This window comes from Desmodus rotundus, chromosome 13 (assembly GCF_022682495.2).
Source record: "Desmodus rotundus isolate HL8 chromosome 13, HLdesRot8A.1, whole genome shotgun sequence".
NCBI lineage: Eukaryota > Metazoa > Chordata > Mammalia > Chiroptera > Phyllostomidae > Desmodus > Desmodus rotundus.
In genome coordinates, this window is record NC_071399.1 from 22,824,730 (window position 1) to 22,849,030 (window position 24,301).

At 40.0% G+C, this 24,301-nt stretch overlaps 1 protein-coding gene across 2 annotated transcripts in view; it reads left to right on the top strand.

Annotated features, from left to right (window-relative positions):
• ADAM9 (ADAM metallopeptidase domain 9) overlaps window positions 1–24,301 on the top strand; it is a 97,442-nt gene that overhangs the window by 56,585 nt on the left and 16,556 nt on the right. For both annotated transcript variants that reach the window (XM_024562838.3, XM_024562837.3), the window contains exons 15-18: window positions 6,814–6,919; window positions 13,076–13,259; window positions 23,367–23,447; window positions 23,702–23,807. In XM_024562838.3, the coding sequence (XP_024418606.2) occupies window positions 6,814–6,919; window positions 13,076–13,259; window positions 23,367–23,447; window positions 23,702–23,807 (477 nt within the window). The remainder of the gene's footprint in view (window positions 1–6,813; window positions 6,920–13,075; window positions 13,260–23,366; window positions 23,448–23,701; window positions 23,808–24,301) is intronic.

Here is a 24,301-nt window from a genome sequence, read left to right on the forward strand (position 1 = left end):
AGTGGGGGGCAGAGCAGTGGGGAGGACAGTCTTGAGATGCGACTGAGCCTTTTAATATGTAGTATCAGAATTGAGTAGAATTGTTGGAGAATTGCTTGGTTTTGTGGAAAAAATAGACACACACAGTCCTGAGTACTGTGTAATAATCATATCAATGCTATTCCCAGCTGAGCTCTGTTGTAAGCTGCAATTGCTTTCTTGCCTTTTATTTTCTTTGGAGCTAATAATTTATTCTCTCTCTCACTCTCTCTCTCTCTCTCTCTCTCTCACTCTCTCTCTCTGTCTTTCTGGGTTTGGTTAGTTTTCTGTGTTCTTACTAGTAATTGAACTGCAGATTGTTCACCAGTGGCCTTGTCTTACCTTGAGGTGATTGGAAGCATCAGCATTGTGCTGATTTCACCTTGTCTGAAGAAGGCTGACTTGGAGGCCCCTGATTCTCTTTAGTTTTGATTGGTTGTTCTCTGTCTTCAGAGAAACGGAACCAGTGGGAGGACACACACACACACACACACACACACACACGGTTTGTTGTAAGGAACTGGCTCACACAGTCATGGAGACTGGTAGATCCCAGATGTGCAGGGTAAGTCAGCAAGCTGTAGTCAGAAGAGCCTGTGGTATAGTTCTAGAACAAAGGCGGGCAGGCCTGAGACCCAGGAAGACCGGATGATTCAGTTCAGGGCTGCAGGCAGGGAAAAAGCCGATGTCCCACTCTGAAGGTCCTCAGGAAGAATTCCTTCGTACTCAGGGACAATTAGCTTTTTTGTTCCATGTAGGCTTTCAGCTGATTGGTTGAGGCCCACACACACTGGGGAGGATGACCTGCTCTGCTTGGTATATCAATTTAAGTGTTAATCTCATCCGCAAACACTATTACAAGATAATGTAGAATAATGTTTGACCAGATAGCTGGGCATGCTATGGCCTAGTCAAGTAGGCACATAAAATTAACGGTCACAAGTCCGCCCCTTGTTAACCTGGCACCTGTATGCATCTCCTTATACCATATGTGATCTCCAAAAGGAGAAAATAACAAGGTCATACTTCCACCTAAGATGATACAACTATCCTGTGTACATCTGGAAATGCACTACACCTTTTTTTAGAGGAAGAATTAAAGTCCTTGAGTGATGTTTATTCTTCTCCTCAATAACCCCTAACTGAAAAGCTGGAACATAAAATTAACAATACTTACACCGTCATATAAAGTCAGTACATCTTATGTTATATGAGAAGGGAATAAGAGGGGAAAGAAAACAAGGATATTTTGTATATATTAACAAATATATTTATTATAACAAAAAAGAATATTCATGACACTTAATGTCCTCATTTCTATAACTGGTCATGTAATCATAGCTGGCATTTTTACCAGCTTTCTTCATTACCAGTCCATATGTCCCAGCGGGTCATGTTCTTTACCTGGTGGGGTGACCCATGTCTCCATTCCTGAAGGCTATGGCCATTAGTAGTACTACATGGATAGGGCTGTTGTAGTTTTCCATTCACCTTAGCGATAGAGCCAGGCAATACTAAAAAACACCCTAAAGGATCTCCTGTATCTGTTGTACTCTTTCTTTCCCCCTTTGTGGAGTAGTAGTCCAGGTTCCCTTGGTAGTCAGGGTCAATCACCCCGGCCAGGGACTGTTTTCTTTGCCTGCTCATTTAGACGCATGAGGATTCTGAAGTGGCTGGGCAGCAGACTTAACTTCCAGGTCAGTGCAGTCATTGTTGTGGCTCCTGTTGGAAGCATTCTTCCTTTGGAACTAAGACTTCCAGGCTATCAGAGCGTAAGGTCATGGGAACTGGAAGCAAGAATTCTGCCAGTGGGTCAATAGGAGAGGTTGTAAGTGGTTCCACTCTTACTTCCACCCGTTGATTCATGGACCCATGAGTTGTGGCTATGGGAGAAACAACCATGTACTGGATGCTGATTCAGAGCATATACAGCCTTCTGGAGAACCTTGCCCCTTCCTGCAACCTGTTGCCACCCAGCTGGCCCTGTAACTGAATCTTCAAAAGGCTGTGCCACCATCCCATCAAACCAGCCACATCAAGGTGATGCGGAATGTGGTAAGACCAGTGAATTCCATGAACAAGGGCTCATTGTCACACTTAATTTGCTGTGAAGTGAGTTCTTTAATGAGAAGCAAATCTGTGTGCAATACCATAGTGGTGGATAAGGCATTTTATTAATCGTGGAGCGTAGTTTTGGCAAAAACATTGCATGCATGGAGAGCAGTTCTTTTTAAAAAATATTTTATTTATTTATTTTTAGAGAGAGGGGAGGGGAGAGAGAAAGAGAGGGAGAGAAACATCAATGTGTGACTGCCTCTCACATGCCCCATGCTGGGGACCCAACCTGCAACCCAGGCATGTGCCCTGATTGGGAATTGAACCTGTGATCCTTTGGTTCACAGGCCGTTTTCAGGCACTGAGCCACACCAGCCAGGGCTGGAGAGCAGTTCTTGTCCAGAATAAGTTTTTCTTCCAGTAAGAACAAAGCCTCCTGCCATGATGGAAAGGGTCCAATTTAATAACGCTTCCACCAGGTAGCTGGCTGATCTCAGAGGAATGGTGCATATGGAGGACTCAGTGCTGGTCTCTGCCGCTGGCAGATTGGATGGTCAGCAGTGGCCATAGCCAGGTTGGCTTTGATGAGTGCAAGGCCACGCTGCTGAGCCTATGCATAGTCTTCATCAGTGTCACCGTGACCCATTGCTCATGACCCCATTGGGTGATGACAGGGATGACTGTGGAAGGAAGTTGACTGGTAGCCACAGAACCAGTCATAAGTGGATAGGGTAATTACTCTATCCATTTGATTATTAAAATTCTCCCCTGCTGAGGTCACTTCATGGTGAGCGTTCACATGGGGTACAAACATCTTGTGTTTTGCCTGTAAAGAGACATCTTGTGAAATCTTGTAGAAGGGAAAGGTGATTAAAATCCCTGCAAATTAAATGATGATATAGGGCTGGGGAGTTGCGATCCCCCTAAGAGAGGACAGTGAAGGTGTATCACTATTGGCCTTCTAGCTGAAAACAGACTGCTTCTGGTGGTCCTTATTGACCAGCATGGAGAAAAAAGCATTTGTCAGTTCAATAGCTGCATACCTGGTACCAGAAGATACGTTAACTTGCTCAAACAATGAAACCAAAATTGGCACTGGAGGTGTCATTACAGTCACCACCGGCAAAGCTTATCATAATCCGCTGTCATTTTGCAAGATCCACTTGCCTTTTGCTCAGGCCCTGTAAGTGATTTGAATTGGAATGTGCTGGGAATTCCACCCCTGAATCTTTCTTGCCCTCGATGGTAGTAATCATCTCTGCAGTCTTCCCAGGATTGCGATATTCTCTCTGATTTACTCTTTTCCTCTGTAGAGACAGTTCCAGTGGCTTCCACTTGGCCTTTCCCATCATAATAGCCCTCACTCCACAGGTCAGGGAACCAATGTGGGGATTCTGCCAGCTGCTATTATGTCTGCTCCAGTGATCCATTCTGGAACTGGGGAAATCACCACGGGATGGGTTTGGAGACACACTGGGCCAGGGGTGAGGCAGACCTGAGGTAGAATTCCATTGGTCATCTACTTCCATAAGCCCCTCCTCTGGCAGGTAGACTGCAGTGCTGTGTGGGTCTCCTGGAATTAGTGTCTGTTCAGAGCCAGTGTCTAGTAGTACCTGAACGGTCTGGTCATTTCCTTTTCCACAGTGTACAGTCACGCTGGGAAAAGGCCCTCAATCCTGCTGGGGTAGAATGGGAGGAAGATGGACAGTATAAATTTTTGGCAGTGTACTAGGGTCCTCTTTCAGTGCAGGGGCTGGGGATGTGCAATGTGACTCAGATCTGGGAATTCTTGAGGACTCCTGACTCAGTTCTGTTGATTCAGGTTAGACTTCTGCTCACTTGACCTAGAACTTTTCTGCTTCTATAGATGTAGTAAGAATTTACTAGTAGGCTTCCAATTTTTTCACTTGGAACATCATGCTTAACCAGTGCCGTAGGTCTGTGCGAGTGAGACTTTGACCTTGCTCTCTATTGTGGTCAACATGTCCACCTTGCCTTTGCAGTTGAGTGCCTTTGCACTGGGCCCTGCTGCTGGGGGTCCAGGTGCTTCCATGCATTTAGGTTTCCCAGTTCAGTGCCTGTAGGTCCCAGTGGAAAGTGGCCCACAGAGAAGAGTGATCACAGAGCTACTGAGGTGTGCTGGGGCTTCCCTCACAATTTATTTCTCATCACGGTGAAAGGTGTGTCTCCTGGACCCTCTCAGAGTGAGTAGGTTTTCAATGGAAAATCCACTGTAGCATTACAAACTCTGTTAGTTCATGGATCTGTTTTCTATATTAAGCCAAGGCAGGTCCAACATTTCCAACTCATTCACTGTGGGCCACTTTTTGGTTCATGTTTCATCCAGCCAACCTCACAAACTTACAGCCCTAGCTCCCCTTGCTGCAACATTAAATGCAGAATCTCTGCCCATATCAATACATTTGACTTGATTTAACTTCGCTTTTTTAACCATTATCACATACCTTTAATATTCATTCTTCCACATGTTCTCCATATTTCTATGTGTATACATTTGAAAACCCAAATAATTTGATTGGTGTGCCACGTACCTTCTTATGGGTCACATTTATTATGTCACCTTTAGGGGTCTGCTGAAGCTTGAGTCTAATTAGAGGTGTAGAAGCAAAGAGGGGTGGTAGGGGTGAGTCCTGAGGCCCCTCACCATTGTCTTGCATGGTGACTTCCTCAGGGATGCCCCCATAATCTCTTCATGCAGTACACGCTTAATCCCCTTAGATGAAGGTGGAGAGGCTGCTTCCCTGACAAAGCCGACTCTTCAGAATTTAGGGGCTCCTTGTCTCAGCGTCATGAGGATCTCCCCACACATTTCCATTCAGCTTCCAGGGTCTCATTCTTTCGCAATCACTGCCCTCAACTTAACGACAGGCACCCTGTGTGGCTGGAAGTTCATCTTGGGTTGTAATTCAGCCAGTTGGAAAACGAGATTCTGGGTTTGATTTTTAGCCAACTCAGCTCTGTCACTACAGGAGATAAGGGTCTTTTTCAGGTTACACAGAGCTTTCAGGTTGTTTATACAGTGATTAAGCTGGGAATTTGAATACCTGAGCTTATCCTTTTCTCCCCTACCTTGTCTGGTGATATCAGGGGCAATCAGCCAATCTCATACAGTCAGTGGGTGTTTGCCAAAAATGTTGGGTTTATGCCCTTGCCAGGTGGCTCAGTTGGTTGGAGCAGATTTGATTTCTGGTCAGGGCACATACCTAAGTTAGGGTTTGATTCCAGGTTGGGGTGTTGGGGTGTGAATGAGAGGTAACTGATCATTGTTTCTCTCCCCTTCTCTCTCTAAAATCAATAAAACACATCCTCAGGTGAAGATTAAAAAAAAAAATACTGGGTTTATTTCTTGGAAGCTAGTTGTGGATTTTGACCAGACTTCTGCTCTCTTTAGTTTCTGTGGTGTTCCCTTCCTTACGGTAAGTAAGACAAGCAGGAGGACAGAGGGCTGTTTAAGAATTAAGTGGGACTTATTTATATTAGTCAGGCTGTGGGACAAGAGTGGCAGAGATCTCTCGACTTCTGATACACGTATTTTGTAGTAATAGGCAGGTTCTTCCAGACTAAAGAAAGTAATTTTAGATAGGCATCTTAATGGAGTAAGTACTGTTATTTAGCAAAGATGTTACAGAGGCCTGCAAAAAACATCTAGGACTAAAAGAACTGCAGTGATTTTTTTCTTTGGAGAGCATCTGAAATTTTTATAGCTGTTTCCCTTCTGTAGAAGAGCTTTGCTAGGGATATTGCCATACGACATCTCTCCCACATAAGTGTCTGCATTCAGTTTTCATGTTACTTGATCCTCTGCCTCATTCTTGCTCCAAGACCTTTCACTCGTATCCATTTGCTTTTGAACTAAATCACATAGCATTAGATGTGTGAGATAAACAAGTGAATTTTGGAGGTTAAATAGAAAGTACTGGCATGTTGGCTTAAAAATATTTGTAAATTAGTATAATTAAGTGGAAAAAACTGAACATTAAGTGATACATATGTAAAATACAGGAAAGCAAGAATGGTTTGATATTTTATCAGCTGCCACGGCTGTTTGTCATTACTAGGAATACCTTAATTAAGCCTCCATATAGGGTAGATAAAAAAAACAAATAACGATAGCTGGCAATATTTTTATGAATCCTTCCTCACCTGATTTATCCAGACTGCAGTACATGTGTGTTTGAGAACAGTGAGAATGACTGTGGTGAAAACGCTGCCCATACTGTGTATGGGTTTTAATTTTTTTATCGTTTCATCTTATTTAATGGCACCTTGCTTAGGGTCTGAGTGTTTGCATTTAGACTAACTTTTAAGTGCAATCTAAACTTTATTTTTACAGTTGGTTGTTAAGTATAAAATGTGGAACAAAAAATGTTTTATCTGCCCTGGCTGGTGTGGCTCAGCCGATTGAGCACCGGCCTGCGAACCAAAGGGTCTCGGGTTCTATTCCCAGATCAGGGCACATGCCTGGGTTGCAGGCCAGCTGCCCAGTAGGAGGCGTGCGAGAGGCAACCACACATTGATGTTTCCCTCTCTTTTTCTCCCTCCCTTTCCCTCTGTCTAAAAATAAATAAAATCTTAAAAAAAAAAAAAAGTTCTATCTGTAAGGCCTGGAACAAAGGTGCTGAGGCAGTTCATCCAGGTGTGTGGACTCATAGGTAATACTGTTATTTCTGAGTTAACTTGCCATAACATTATTTTAAAAAACCTTTTTTAACATTACAGAAGCCAAGGCGGCCCCCAAAGATTGCTTCATTGATGTGAATTCTAAAGGTGACAGATTTGGCAATTGTGGTTTCTCTGGCAACGAATACAAGAAGTGTGCCGCTGGGTAAGTGCTGGCAAGATTCTAAAGCAATTAGAAAGATTACAGGACCAAGTCATCTTTGATAACTCCGGCGACTGCCAACTTCTGCCCCTTAAATACCTAACTTTTCAGACTTACAATGTTGCAGCTCAAGGTTTCCGAGAGACTCTGAACAGAACTGGTAAAATAAGTTATCCCTTTTGACATTACCTATCTAAAACCAGTGATTTTTAGAATCTTAATTTGTTTATCTGTGTTCTACAGTAAGAACCCCAAATAAACACTCTTCTTCCTCTTCCTTTCATTAAAAGGTTATGCTGCTAAATCCATGAAGGTACAGAATTTTATATTTTATTATTTTCTTCTAGCTCTATAATTTAAAAGTGACAAATTAAAACCCTTTTTCTTTAACAAAAATTTTTTATTGTTGTTCAGTTACAGTTGTCCTGCCTTTTCTCCCATTGCTCACCCTTACCTCTAAAACCCTTTTTCTACAACATTTGCTTGTATAAAAATTCATAATATTAAAAATTATAAATGAGGAAAAAAGTCATCCATAATCTCAAACTATATTATTCGTGAATTACACTGTATATCTTTCCTCTTTGTTTCTGTATACTATACATACATACGCTATCACATAATTGGCATGATTTTATAATGCTGTGGATCTCTTCTCACTCCATCTCCTACTCTGCCAGATAAGCTAAGCTGCAGTAGTGAAGCAGCGTTACTAAGAAGAAGTAACAATAGCGACCTTCGTATCACTAAATCCAACAGACATTTTTAGGTCTACTTGACCTTTCTGTGGCATTCAACTATACTGACCATTTCCTCCTAGAAGAAACCTTTTTCCTTGGCTTTTGTGTGGAATGTTCTAGTATTTTTCATGTGTTTCTGGATGCTCCTGTAATGTGTTTGTTTGTAGGATCACCTTTCTCTACCCATCCATTAAATGCTATGAAATGCTTCGGCTATACTGGCCTGCTTCTGCCACAGGGCCTTGCCGTGTGCTGTTCCTGCTGCCTGGCCTGCTCGCTCCGCCCCCCTGATCTCGGTTCAAGTATGACTTCCCTGAGGAACACTTTCTCAGATATCCCTCTTATAGGTGTTCTTAATACCTTTCTTGCAACTGTAAAACAGTAGATTTAGGGCAGTTGAAAAACAAGAAAGAATTTCAAAAGGGGTTATGAACATAATCATTTTGAATACATCTTGTGTATAGTGTCAAAAGTAGTTGTAGATATAAATTCTCTTGCATTTATACAGCACTGTTTTTCTGGGGAAAGTCAAACTATTATTCTTAATAGTTTATAGTATATTTACCATGTGAATATTTTATATTCAAACTAACGGGTGGGGAATTAGGTTGAATGAACTGAGCTAAAACCTTGGGATAAGGGGATTAACGCAGACTTAGTTTGCTGGACATTCTTTATCCTTCTCTCTAGTCTGATTATGTTTCCATCTTTTTATGAATATCCTGATGAAAATATAGAAATTACACATATGAAGCATATAAAGCACTGGGTAGCTGATTTGAAAAACATTTTATAATAGTTTAGTAAGGATATATAATAAGGATAATATAATATAGCCATTAGGAATACACATCTGAAGTTAGACTCTTTGCATTCAAATTCTGCTTTAAGCGCTGAAGATGTCCGAGACTTTGGACAAGTTGTTTTAATTGCTTACCTTGTGTTTCACTTCTGTAAAGTGGGAATAATAATGATACCTATTTCTCAGCATCATTTGGAAGACTGAATGAGTTGATTGGAGTTAGCATTGAGAAGAGTTCGTTGTTGGACTTGTAATCATCATCATCATTATCTCTACAGTCATCTGCATCATAGAAAATGTATAAACTCTAGAATAGTGTAAAGAAAGTGACCATATGTGGTCCTATTATTCAGAGATACTTTGTTAAATTTTTGTTAAATGTCATTCTCCTGTGTATATACATTTATAAACATATGTTCATCATACATATATACACATGTGTATACTCAGACCCACATGTACACATATAAAAATTGTATATTATGATTAAAACTGTTTTATAAATTGATGCATGCACTTTCCACTTTATTAAGAGCATTTATAGTATGCACCCAACTTCTTTTAACCATTTCCTTATGTTAGAAACTTATGTTTTTTCCAGTAATTTGCTGTTTTAAATAAGGCCATGTTAAATCCAGTTTAGGTATTTGTTTATTTCTCTGAATGTTTCCAGAGATTTTTTTTAGTCAAAGAATAAGGAGAATAATTTTAAGGGTCTTTATAGACACTTCTAAATTGACCTTCAGAATGTTTAACTGATTTATATTTGTCCTGCACTCTTACCAATGCCGGAGTATTACCTTAAAAAATACTTTTCCAATTTGTTCTATCAAACAGGTATTTCGCCTTTGTTTCAAATGAATTTGTAAATAATTACTTATTTTTATTGTTGGTTATTCAAAAAATGTTTAAAGGGATATAGAGAAAACGTGGCTTCCACTCCTATGCTCTTGTTCCCTGTTCTTATCCTCTCTTCCTGTACCCGTTGCTTTTGGCTTCGTGAGTGTCTTTGGTTTCTTCGTGCACCATGTAATCTCGTCCCCACCCCATGTCCAGCCCGCTGTTGTGCTTGGCGCAGACACTGTGTGCACGTGTTGTCCTGTTCCACTGAGAGAGCTATCTGCTCCTCCAGTACACAGACGGTGCCGTCCTGCTAAGCTTCTTAAATGAAAATTTTCGAATGTACAGAGGAGTAATAGTATGATGAAAATCCATATATCCTAGGTTAAAATGTTGTCAATGTTTTATCATATTTACTTTGTGTAGACTTTGCTGAACCATTTGCAAGTAAATTACAGACATTAGGATCTTTCACTCCTAAATTCCTCAGTGTTCATCTCTAATGTAAAAGGCCACTGACAACACCATTATCATATCTAAAAACATTAACAGGTTTCTAGTATCGTGTACTACCTGGTCAATACTAACATTTTTCCAATTGTCCTCAAATTGTCTTTCATAGCTATTTTTTTCCATATCAGGACTTAGTCAAGGATCATACATTGCAGTTATTTGTCACGTCACTTAAGTCACTTTTAATCTAAAATATTATTCTTCACTGAGGAAATGACTGGGGCAGTTCTTCCGGTTCCGTTTGATAGCTTCTTCTCAATGTTGCTTAACTTGCGTCTCTACCCCCTGAATTTGTTATAAATCTGAAGTTAAATCTAAGTTCTTAATTAGATTTAGGTGAAACATTTGGGGGAAGACTACTTTTAAGTGGTGCTTTATATCAAGAAGACAACTAATTCTGGTTTGTTTTATTAACAAAGTTACTAAGTGGCAATGACCAGAGCTCGTAGTCATGTTTTTCTCATTGCAACTCTGAGGTAATACGTGGAGTGATGATGTGGTACCATATGAATACCCAGGTCCCCACCCATGTTTCGCTTGATGGTTTTACCTGCATTGATGATCCTTGCCTGAAGTAATTATTCAGCTGAGACTGGTAATAGAATATCTTTTATTCATATAACAATGAACGGCTCTTAGCTTTGTTGGCTGTTTATATTCTTATTTTGTGAATTGCCTATTTTCATGCATTTTTGCTAATGTTTCTGTTGAAGTGGTTATAGTTTTCTCATTGATATGTAACAGCTTTATATGTATTAAGAGTTCAGTTGATCCTTGAACAACATGGGGATTTGGGGCGTTGACCCCCGACCCCCCACATAGTCAGAACTTTCCCTCAAACTTAACTACTAGTAGCTTACTGTTGACTGGAAACCTAACTGGTAACATAAGCAGTTGATTAACACGTATTTTGTACTTATATGCATTATATATCTGTGTTCTTACAATAAAGAAGCTAGCTAGAGAAAAGAATATGTCACTAAGAAAATCATAAGGAAAGGAAAATACGTTTATAGTATTCATTGGAAAAAGTCTGTGTGTAAGTGGACCTGTGCAGTTCGAACCCATGTTGTTCAAGGGTCAACTGTATTTTCTTTCTTTCTTTTTAAAGTATATTTTATTCATTGTGCTATTACAGTTGTCCCATTCTTTTCTCTCCCCTTTACACCCCTTTGTCCAGGAACCCCATTCCCTCCTGCACTCCCCCTGTCCCTTAGTTTATGTCCATGGGTGGTGCATACACAAGTTCTTTCGCTTCTCCATTTCCTGTACTATTCTTAACCTCCCCCTGTCTATTTTGTACCTGCCAGTTATGCTTCTTATTCTCTGTACCTTTTTCCCCATTCTCCTCCCTCCCCTTCCCCACTGATAACCCTCCATGTGATATCCACTTCTGTAATTCTGTGCCTGTTCTAGTTGTTCGCTTAGTTTACTTTTTGTTTTTGTTTTTCCTAGGTTCAGTTGTTGATAGTTGTATGTTGTCATTTAACTGTTCATAGTTTTGATCTTCTTTTTCTTAGATAAGTCCCTTTAACATTTCATATAATTAGGGCTTGGTGATGATGAACTCCTCTAACTTGACCTTATTTGGGAAGCACTTTATCTGCCCTTCCATTCTAAATGATAGCTTTGCTGGATAAAGTAATCTTTATTTACTGGATGTAGGTCCTTGCCTTTCATGACTTCAAATATTTCTTTCCTGCCCCTTCTTGCCTTCAAGATTCTTTTGAGAAATCAGCTGATAGCTTTTTAAACTTCAGTATGCCACCAAGACTACAAATGAATCACAGAGTGTACCGTAGCAGCCTGAACTTTGGAGGGCTCCGACAGGTGCTCACTGAGGTCTGCTTTACGCTGTGCTTTGCTCTAGAGGCTTTTCATATCAAATTTCAAACGCCCGTGTGAGATAGGCATATATCTCTTGTTTTTCAGATGAAGAGACTGAAGCTTAGAAAATTTAAGCACTTTACACAAGTCTCCCAGTGAGTAGCTGGTGACATAAGGATAAATGAAAGTTGGGACAAAATGACTAACTTTTGAGTGCAGGACAGAAGGAAGGGGAGGCTTAATAGCAGCCTTTGCAGAGGTTTAACTAGTGAGAAGTTCAAGGGCGTTAAGAATGTAATATTACATATTGACATAGTTACCACAAAAGCTCCCATAATCCTGGGCTTGCTAGAAGTATGCTGTGTAGAATAAAGGAAATGAGAGGGAACCGTTTTGTTCTTTGCTTGTCAGACTGTAACTGAAATTTCACGCTTCACTCTGAGCACTGTGCTTCAGAGGCAGCAAAACAAACCGGAGCGTATTTAGAAAGGACCTTCTTTGTTGCATGAGAAGTGATTGTAGGCTATCGTACTGGTGAAGTAAGTACTCAGGAGCTTCATTGTAAGTGTCCTTAAAATAGCTGCCATGTGGGAGAAGGAAAAGACATTATCTGTGTGGCCTCCTGTGGAAGATCTGGAACCAGTGAGGGAAGGTTACAGGGAGGTGGAGTTCAACTGAAGAAGTGAAGGAATGTTATGATATCTAGAAAGGGAATTTTTAGGAGGTGGCAAGTTAGAGAAACTATAAAACAATACCCTATAATGACTTGGCAGTGATATCATAGAGGAGATTCAGGTATAGGGTAGGTGCTTGGATCAGAAGAAAATTAAGTAGGACATTTTAATACAGCATCACAAGAGTTGACGTTAGTTGGAGGGGTACTTACATGTTATGAAAGGATTCAGGAAGGACATTTAACTCACACAGCCTTGGTGCATTGATCAGTTATGATTGAATCTTTCAGTAAGTAACTAATAGCCAAGCCAAGAAGGCTGGAATCCTTTCTTAGTTATTTTACACTACAGAATCTAATTTTCTCCTTACCATAATTCTTTAAGAAGACACAGTTGACTTTTGATGTAGTTCTATTATCTTCTGGGTACTAGTCTTTATAAAGTTATATCATATTTATAAGAAAATATTAGTTAGACTTTTTGAACCCTAGACAGATGGTGAAGAGGGATTAGGTGTGAAGAAAGGAGCATCGGCACCACCTGGTACCCTACTAATTTGCATCCTGGCATCCATTTGTCTCTGTTCTCTGCCATATTTAAAGAGAGTTGCTTCCATCTGTGTTGCTCTCATACACTTTTTCTGTGGAGATTCCCTTCCGCTAAGTAGCAGAACACTTCCTGTCTACACACATAGAAATATGATTTTTCTTTTGTGTCTACAGCAGGGGCATTTTATGTTTGCATTCTTTTTCAATCTTCATAGGAATGCTTTGTGTGGGAAGCTTCAGTGTGAGAATGTACAAGACATGCCTGTGTTTGGAATTGTGCCTGCTATTATTCAGACTCCCAGTAGAGGCACCAAATGTTGGGGTGTGGATTTTCAGCTAGGATCAGATGTTCCAGATCCTGGGATGGTGAATGAAGGCACAAAATGTGGCTCTGGAAAGGTAACTAAAATGTTTCCGATTTACAAAGTAAAATTTACAAAATCGTTATGCAAAGTAAGTGATGTTTTTTGGTTATGAAAGAAATCTATATTTATTATAGAAATTTGGGAAAATAGGAAGCCACCAAGAGCAAAGTTAAGAATAATTATACCTCTACTCTCCAGATTTTTTTCATGCATCATAACTAATGGTTTCTGTGCTGCCATATACTGTGTATATTTCCCCTCCCCATCAACATGCTGTAATTTATTAGTCCGTCTGCCGTTACTGGGACACTTAGGTGATTTCCAGGGGTGTGAGTGTGCGTGTGTGAGCATCCATGTGTGTCTCTGTACCAGCAACCTCACAGCGTTTGTCCCGCCCGTGCTCCCTGCTGTCCCGACCACAGCGCTTGGGTCAGAAAGGAGCCAGGAGTTAGCCATCTCCTGACTGCATGCCGGAGGTTCCATTTGAGAAGATGAACTAGGCCAAATTCCTTTTTTGTTTGGAATATATAATTAAAAGAAGGTAGGGCAGAAACTGTAAGAATTCTTTGAGGGATGCCATGAAGTAGGAGCAGGGCTAGAGAAGGCTTATGGCAAGGAGGGAAACGGCAGTCCCAGACTGAGAACAGGCAGGCAGGTGAAATTCCCTGTTGTTGAGGGGAGGGTTAGCCTTTTTGTTTTATGCCAGCCGTCAGCTGATTGGATAAGGCTCATCCATGTTAGGGAAGCAGTTTGCTTAATTGTCTGTTGATTTAAATGCTCACCTCACCAAAAAAAACACTCTGGTAGAAACACTCAGAAAAATGTTTGATCACATATCTGACACTATATATCCCATACGTGTGGGCCATAAAAGTAATCATCACAGTCAATTATTAACTTCAGAGTCAAAACATGGATTGGAGAAAACATCCATACAAGATGTTGGATTGTAATGTTTATTTATCCAAATCCTCTCAGAATATAGATGAAAAAATAGGGAATAAATCCCAAAGCAGGAAATGTATGAGACTTCATCAGTAAACAAAGCTTTCCATGAGTTTTGGGAACCTGAGGGAGGACAGAAATTGGTTTGACAGAGTAGTAGAACCTACGACTTACAGTGCCGATGATACGATGTGAACAAGAAGGCTGTCTGAGCCTTGCAGAACCCTAAAAGAATTGGTGATTTCGAAATAATGGTTATAGCTGAGAGTGGGGTGAACCATGAGACTGAAATGGAGTTACTTTTAGTCTCCTAAGGGAGGGACTAGTCCCTTCTCTTAGCTCTCTGCTTTTCTTACCCGGTCCACAAGTATCAGCAGCCATGTGCCTAGGCCTCTAGGTTGGAGATGAGAAGCCAACATTTTTGGTATTATATTTGGCCATCCTCTTAAGAGGTGCCTGTGTCCCTATCCTAACCCTAGTACACTGTACCCTTCATGCATACCTGAGTGAACTGAGATGGATTGTTAGGTAAAGTTAAACAAATCTCTGAGGAGGCCGGATGAAAAAACTGAGACAAAATATGAGAGAAAAGATGAAAGGCTGCAAGGATCAAATACAGATTTTAAAATTCAACTAGTTAAAATTTCCAATTTAGAGAAAGAAAATAAGAATAGTGGGCAATTATGAAATTCTAGAGTACTTGTAAAGAAAAATCCCAGTAGCTTCTGGAGACAAAACGAACAAACACCTCCCAGAATAGGCCACATATAAAAGAATGAGGTTGCAAACCAAATTCTGGAAGACAAAGGAGCAATACTTTCATGTTTCTGAAAGATTCTCCACCTAGAATTCTATGGATAGCCAAAGCATCAACGAGTGAGAGGACACAGTAAAACCATTTCAGAGATTTAAAGGATCAGAAAATTTATCTTTTATTTGTCCTTTCTTAGGAAATCGTCTAACATAATGTTCCAGTAAATGAGTAAATAAAGCAAAAAGAATTGTAACCTAGGATATAAAAGTGTGTCAAACAGAAATTTCAAGATAACAGCTGTGTATCAGGCCAAGAAAATGGATGTTGATTGGGGCAAGCAGACTCCAAAGGAGGTTCTTAGAAAAAGAGGGAACTTGAAAGAGGAAATGACACAAAAGGCCAATTGTATAAGAAAGGCAAGTGTTATTTGCAGTAGGAACAAAAGCTCTTTAAAAGAAAATATAGTCTTAGTACTTAGCTTTCAGATCAACAGTGTTTTGTCTAACTATTGGCAAGGGAGACTTATTCCCCATTTCACTGTTTTCTTGTGGAGGAACTTCCATTAAAATAACACTCCTGGGTTTTGGGGTGACATCAGCAACATGGACAAATAAGAGGTTGCTCATTGTGTGCCCCCCAAAATAACAATTCGGCATCCATCCATGGACAGAAGTGCCTTTGTAAGAGCTGTGGGACCCAGCACCATACACCAGCAGGCCAGGCGGGGTCTTGCCTACCTCGTGTCAGGTAGTAGGCAGAGACCGCAGTCCTGGACGTGCACTCTGCAGTGGCTTTTGCCTGGCTCCAGCCCTTCCAGGCCACAGTCTGGAAGCCCCTGGAAAATAACATTTTAGTCAATCACTCCCAGATGAGACAGCCTTTGCAGAAGTCCAAGTTTCTAGCAGAGAAGTTCCAGCACAATGTTGGAGCAAAACAAATGTGAGTTGGACACACTGGAGAGGGTAAGAGAAACAGTTTGACTCTACCCGAATCCCTCCTTACCCAAGGTGTCACAGCTTAAGACAGGAGAGACCTTTTCAGCTCATGATTTCTCCCACGGGGGAAATGAGAGCTGGGGAGTGAATACCTGGCTTCCCCAGCTGTGCAGGGTCCCTTCTTTCTCCACCACCAACGTACCGACTTGTGACTGTATGACTGAGGGGCGAGAAGAGGCTGGGAGAGGGGGATAGGACCCTTGGAGGACATTAAAAGAATGCAGATCCTACTAAGTGTTTAGCATACTCCACCAGAAGCCCACCCACAACTGACTGCGGATGCCTTGCCTGTGGAGCTTTCCAAGTGGCCTGTGGGCACCCCATACGCTCTCCTAACAATGGTAGCAGGAGTGAGCTTTTGCAGACACCTAGTGAACAAAAAGGAGGTTGTCGGCACTGGGCTTGGTGTGTCGCAAGATCAATGGAAGGCAATAAGCCTAAGAATTCTGCAACAAGTGAAAGCAAGAAGTGTGGAGCAGGCGTACCCATAAAAGGCTGTGGAAGCTTCAGAATCCCTACCTGGACTGAAGGAAGGTGTGTCTCTCACGAAGGCCGTTAGTAAAGACTGGAGGAGTTGACTGCTACTTCAAACATGAGGACTCAAAGTTCAGAAACATGAACAATCAAGGAAACATGGCACCACTGAAGGGTCCCAGTTTTTCAGTGACTGGTCCCGAAGACATGATGGTAAGTGATTTACCAATGAAGAAGTCCAATAGCTGTTTTTTAATAAAATATTTTTTTAATTTATTTTTAGAGAGGAATGGAAGGAGAAAGAGAAGGAGAGGAACATCAATGTGTGATTGCCTCTCACACACCCTCTACTGGGGACCTGACCTGGCCCGTAACCCAGGCATGTGCCCTAACTGGGAATCAAACCCGTGACCCTTTGGTTCTCAGGCTGGCACTCAATCCACTGAGCCACACCAGCTAGGGCTCAAATAGCTGTTTTAAAGGAAGTTCAGTGAGCTACAGTAAGAAAACATAGACAATTTAACATGATCAGGAAAACAATACATGAAAAGATGAGAAGTTTAACAAAGAGATAAAAATCATAAAAAAGAACCAAACAAATTTTGGAGCTGGAGAACACAATCAGTGAAATGAAAAATAAAATAGGGAGTATAGAGAAGATACAAATAAATACAATCAGAAATGAAAGAAGAGACATTGCAACTGACACCACAGAAGTGCAAAAATTCAGGAGACTACTATGAAAAAATTATATGCTAACAAATTGGGTAACATAGAATAAATGGAAACACTTGTAGAAACATGCAGCCTACCAAGACTAAATCACGATGGAATAGAAAATCTGAACAGACCAGTCACAAGAGATTGCCTCAGTAATCAACAATCTCCCAAGAACAGCCTAGTACCAAGTGGTTTAACTGGTGAATTCTACCACAGGTTTAAAGAAAATTTAAAGCCAATAAAAACTCTTCAAAAAAATCAAAGAGGAGAGAATATTCTCAAACTTGAATTTCAAATCCAGCATTACCCTGATGCCAAAGCCACATAAGGACATTCAAGAAAATAAAATTATATTCCAGATCCTTGATGAATATACATGCATACATTGTCAACAAAATACTAGCAAACCTCATTGAACAGCACATTAAAAAGATGATACAGCAGGATCAATTTGTACTTAACCTCTGGAATGTAAGGATGGCTCAGTATGTAAAAATGATACATCATATTAATAGAACGAAAGACAAAAATCATAAGATTCTCTCAATTGATGCAGAAAAGGCATTGACAAAATATGAAGCCCGTTCATGTTAAAAATCCCCGTACAAATAAAAGCCGTGTCTCACGAGCTTGCATCTTACATCACGCCCAGTGGTGCAAGGTTGAGAGCTGTTCCCGGAAAGTCAGAAACGAGAGGGAGGTGCACAGTCTCACCAGTCTCACTTAGCGCAGTGCTGGCATTTGTAGCTAGAGCCTGCAGGTTGCAAAAAAGAAATGAAAGCCCTCCAAACTGCAATCTAAAAGTGGCATTGTCTGTTTGCAATAATATGATCTTTTCCATAGAAAATTCTATAGACTCCGCCAAAAAATTTTACCAAAAATCAGCGAATATGGTAAAGCTGGAAGATACAAGATCAACATAAAAAATCAGTTGCAGGCATATACATTAACAATGAACTGTCTGAATAATAAAGAAAGAAAACCATGCCATTCACAATAGCATCAAAAAAAATGAAATGCTTACGAATAAATTTGACCAAGGAGGTGAAAGATTTGTCCACTGAATACTACAAGACTTTGGTGAAAGAAGTTTAAGAAGACACAAATACAGGCGTACCTCATTTTATTGTGCTTCACTTTATTGCACTCTGATACTGATCTTTTTTTTTTCTCTAACAAGTTGAAGGTTTATGGCAACCCCACCCTGAATTGAACAAGTCTAGTGGCCCCCTTTTTCCAACAGGCTTAGATGATGGTTCATGTTTCTTAGCAATGAAGTATTTTTAAATTAAGGCCTGTGTATTTATTAGACACAATGCTGTTCATGCTGAATAGACTACAGTATAGTGTAAATATATCTTTTATATGCACTGAGTCACCAACAATTCATGTTACTTCTTTTGTTGTGATATTTGCTTTATTGTAGTGGTTTGTAACTGAACCAGTATATCTTCAAAGTATGCCTGTCAATGGAAAGATATCGAATGTTCATGGACTGAAAGAATTAATATTGTTAAAGTTTGCATATTACCCAAAGCCATCTGTAAATACAATGCAGTCAAGATTACATTTGCCTTTTTAACAGAAATAGAACAAGTAATCCTGAAAATTTGTGTAGGACCACAAGAACTATGAATAGCCAAAGCAGTTTTGAGAGAGAAGACCAAAGCTACAGGCATCACCATTTCTGATTTTAAATTGCTTTACAAAGCTGTAGTACTCAAATGGTATGGCACTGGCATAAAAATAGACACCTAGACGGACAGAACAGCATAGAGAGAACCCAAAACAAACCCTCCTACATGTATGGCCGACTAATATTTGATAAGAGAGCTAAAAATACTCAGTGGAGAAAGGATCATCTCTTTAGTAAGTAGTATTGTGAAAACTGGATATTCACATGCTATTAAATATTTTAATGCTATTGGATCCCTATCTTTTACCACTTACAAAATTTAACTGAAAATGAACTAGTGACTTAAACATAATACCTGAAATGGTATGTCCCCTAGAAAAGAACACTGGGATAAAGTTCCTAGACTTTGGGTTTGGCAATAGTTTTTTTGCTATGATATCAAAAGCCCAACCATCAAAAGCAACATTAATTGAGTGGGACTATACCAAATGAAAAAGCCTCTGGACAGTAAAAGAAATAATGAACAAAATGAAAAGGCACCTTATGGACTGGGAGAAAATATTTGTAAATCATCTATTTGATAAGAGGTTAGTTGCAAAATACGTAAAGCACTTATTGGACTCAATAGCAACTGATTAAAAACGGGCAGAGGATCAGAATGCGTTTTTCCAAAGTAGACAACAAATGGCAAACAGGTGCCTGAAAATACGCTCAACACCACTAATCATCAGGGAAAGTGCAAATCAAAACCACAATAGGGTACCTATCACCTCATCCCTATGATACAAGCTGTCATGAGAAAGACAAGAGATAAGTGTTAATGAGGATATAGAGCAAATGAAACTTTTGTGCCTTGTTGGTGGGAATGTAAATTGGTATAGCCACTGTGGAAAATAGTATGGAATTTCTTCAAAAAATTCAAAATAGAAATACCATGTGATCCAGCAATTTTACTCCTGGGTATATAACCAAAAGAAGTGAAAACAGGATCTTGAGTAGTTATCTGCACTCCTACTGCAGCATTATTTACAGTAGCCAAGATACTGAAATAATCTGTATAGTGGAATGTTACTCATTCATGAGAGAGAAGGAAATCCTGCCGTTTGAGATAACACTGATGGACCTTCAGGGCATTATGCTAAGTGAACTAAGTCAGAGAAAGACAAATAATGCATGACTTCACCTGCTTGTGGAACTTAAAAAGCCATAGTCATAGAAACAGTAGAATGGTGGCTCCCAGGAGCTGAGGGGTGGGGTGGTGGAACAGGAGATGCTGGTCAAAGGGTTCACACTTCCAGATGTAAGATGATTAAGTTCTCAGGGTCTAGTATTCAGCATGGTGATTATGGTTGATAACATCATACACTTGAAAGTACAAACAGGGCAGATCTTAAGTGTTCTCACTACAGAAAAGAAATGGTAATTATGGGGAGTATGGAGGTGTTAAGTAAGGCTAATGTAGTAATCATTTCACAAAATAGAAGTTTATCAAATCACCATGTTATATACGTTAAACTTACACTATGTTATACGTCAGTTATATCTCAATAAAGATGGAGGAAAAGAAGTAACACTCCCAGCCTCAGTGTGTTTCTCCTTCGCTTCACTCCGAGGGATGCAAAGTGACTGATGCAGCTGAAGGGTTTGGGAGAAGACACTGGGCATGGGTAGCTCAGTCCCTTCTGTCTTCTCTTTTCAGATCTCCCTGCCTGCAGAGAGGGTGCATTCTGGTCTGCTCTCTCAGCCATGCAGTAAATTTAGCAGGGCAGGCTCTGCTTCTGTGGGGGGAGGCCTGTGGCTGTCCAGAGCAGCCTGTGACTAGGCAGGTAAGTTTGATTTTGGGGTGCAGAATTAGGAAGCCCAGTTCATTGTTTACTTGAGTCATGTTAACTGCTTTATCGATAGAGATGATACTTTGGTCTCCAATTATCAGCCTCCCCTGTCTTCCTTCACCTAGTTATGAACTTGCTCAAGTAATGGTGGCATATAACGTACCAAGGGGCTCATACACCAACATTATGGTATAAATATTAAGCAATATTTAATTTGAGAAGGTGGGGAACGGGCATTTGGGTTTGTGTTAGCGAAATTCTTATCTATCATACAGACATTAATTGATGATGTCTAAAATAAGTAAATTAAGAAATAGGATAGAATGGCGGACTGGATAGGAATGGGTCATAGAATTATTTCTTCATAAGCACTTTTATCACTATTTGATTTTTAACCATGTGCATGCGTTACATTGTTTTAAAAAATTACAGGATAAAAATAAGGGTCCACCGGTACCCTGTTCTTTAGAAGTGATCTGTCAGCCTGGCTGAGAATAGCACAGCATTGGCATTCAGAGGCTTTTGTTGACATTGCAGGCCGAATGAATCGGTAGCGGGCAGAATTCATGGCGGCCGTGATACAGTTAACTGGAACGTTTGATTACTTCAGAGTGTACATTATCACTGGTGTGAGATTTTTCTCTGAAACTGATGGGATAACAGAAAAAAAGTGCTGATGGGCAGGTTTGAAAATCATAACCAACAGAAAACGCTTTTGTCTTTCTTTTTTTAAAATTAAACTTTTATTGGAGTGACATTGGTCAATAAGATTGTATAGGTGTCAAGCGTACTTATGCATTTCTCTGACGCGTGATCTGTATATCGCGCTGTGTCCACCCCCCAAAGTCACACCATCTCCTGTCACCACATAGGTGACCCCTTTACCCCTCACTGTCCCACCCTTTCTTCTGGACACCATACTGTTGTCTGTGTCTGAGAGTTTTTGTTTGTATGTTTTTCTTATTTATTTGTTGCTTTCAGGTTTATAGCCCATGTATGAGTGAAATCATATGGTTCTTAACTTTTTCTGTCTGACTTATTTTGCTTAGCATGATATTCTCAAGGTCCATCCATGTTGTTGCAAATGGCAGTACGAATCTTTTCTTAAGGCTGAGTAGTGTTCCATTGTATGTATCTTCCACGTCTTCGTATGCCCTTTTCTTTCCCCCCAATGTGACATAAGAGAAGGCAAAAAGATTTACTGTGAACCTGACTCTTTGCTTTGGAAATTGGGCACGCTTCACGTTTGGTGCTGGGTTTAAAATCTCTGCTCATGTCTAGGAATAAACCATCCCTGTTAATGAGTTGACTCTGTATGTTCATTTTTGACAAATGCGCATTTGAAGATAGTGTTCTCACTTAGAAGATACAGTGTTTGATAATTACATATTCCGATCTTTCACATTCTTATTTGTTGTTTAGTTTATTTACTTTTTCGTAGCACTGAATACTCTTCTACATTTAATCTCACCTACTTCTGTGAGTACTCCTGTAGGAGAGATTTCTAGGGGATTTTTTAAATTAAGAGGCATATACATTTAAAATCTGATAGGCACGCCCATTTCCCTCTCAGCAGGGTGGTAACAATTGCCATTACACTAATTGTGTGTGAGGCTGTCTTACTTTCTCCCACGCTCTTGCTAACACTGTTTTGTCTTGGTTTCCTGTCATGCTTAGAAAAGCTTCTTGTGTCCCAATATAATATAAATATCCTCTGTTTTCATTTCGTATTTTTATAATTTGGTTGGGCTTTGGTGTTTACTGGCACAGTTTAATTTATTAATGTTTCATTCTATTTCTGTGATCTTATTTAGTACTGTTTTTAAGTGTTTTAAAAATGTTTTCTACTTTATCGTACTCTCTTCCTAGAATGCACAAATTGTACGTTTGTGGTGTGTGTGTGTGTGTGTGTGTGTGAGTTCAGTTTGACAGTTACTTGTCTTTTTTCATTATACTATTTATTCTTTTTATAGCAAGAAAAACACATTAACATATTTCCCCCACCAACATCAAGAATAAAAATATTATCTACTGGTTTCCCCCATGTAAGATGTATCATTGTTACTTTCAAACCCCCACCTGCTTTTTTTTGTTGGAAAAATGTTGGCTTTAAACTCCAGGTTACTACGTTTCCATACTGTGTCACCAACATTTGTGCACAAGAAGGATAGGACATGCTTGGGAAGTGTACCTTACTGACACACTGATGGGACCACACACCAGACATGCTGTGTAGCCGCACAATAGCAGAGGTCGGGTGCTGTTCTGTCTGGGCCTCGCTGAAGTCTGGACTCTGGCACTGTGAGCAGGCTTTCAGTTTGGTACTACTGCGCTTGTATTTAGGGGAGAAGCTAAACATTAAGAGCGAAAAAAAGTGAAAAGGAGAACACTTCCTCTTCTTTTTTGTTGTCCTACGTAGTTCATCTTTGGCTCCAAATTTATGTCCTGAAATCAAAAATGAGGAAATACTGTAGTTTTCTTCATCTGAATATTTTAGTTAGGATTTTCACCTTTATATTTATGTGGAAGGACAGCTTACAGTTTTAGCATTGTTTTTGGCCTTTGTATTATCTTTCCCTTTTTGATTAGCTATGTGTCAATTAATTAACTTTACTTACTTTGCTACATTTGCAAATATATAATGTGGGAATAACCATTCCTTAAAAGTTTGAAAGAGTTCCTAATCAATGAAATAATCTATGCCCAGGTCTTTTTTTTTTTTTTTTTCTGGCTAGCTTTATCAATGTGTTCAAGTTTTCTTTACTCATTACTTCCTTTTTTTCAGGTCTGTAGAAACTTCCAATGTGTAAATGCTTCTGTTCTGAATTATGACTGTGATATTCAGAAGAAGTGTCACGGACACGGGGTGAGTCGTCTGCTCTTTTGGTTTGCTCATGGAGGCATGCTGACTAATGAGGAACCCCAGTGTCATGTGAGACTTCCTAAGAGTTTTAGACTTTTTTAGACCTTGGGGAATTGAGATACCTGATAAAATTTTATCCTTAAAGAGTGTCCATGGATTTGCATAAATTCAGTTCTTTCTCTTGGTTTCCACTCTAGAGTTCATGATTGAAATCAACACTCACAATGAATAAAAATGGTGTTTTGGTTGTTTTGAAGGTGTGTAATAGCAATAAGAATTGTCACTGTGAAAGTGGCTGGGCTCCCCCAAACTGTGAGACGGAAGGATACGGAGGAAGTGTGGACAGTGGACCTACGTACAATGGCAAGTAATATGAAGAAAATCGGTGTGATCTCCCAGGGGCCTGTCAGAAATGGAGCGTCCTCGTACCTCCCCCACTTCTCACATCAGTTATGCATTAGATTATGTTGGTGCTGCCTCCTAGATTTTTCACAAATGTTTCCATTTTTTCTGTCCCTACGAATTACCTTCAGTTTCTTGCCTGGACTTACATAGTAGTCTCTTAATTAGGCTTCCTCTTTCCCACCTTCCTAATCCACATTCCACACTACATTACAGAATTTTAGTGTTTTTCCTTCAAGAATTCAGTTTTGATTATGCCAGTATCTTGTTTTAAATTCAGTGCTTCTGCATTATTAGAACACAGTCCAAAAATCCTGGATGTGGCTTAAATGCCCTGCATGATCTGTCCCTAGCTTAACTTTTCCAACTCATTTCACTATGCTTGCCGCATTGTAACTTCTTTTACTTCTTCTAATAGGCTACCCTCTATTACCTCTGGGCTTTCGTACCATATT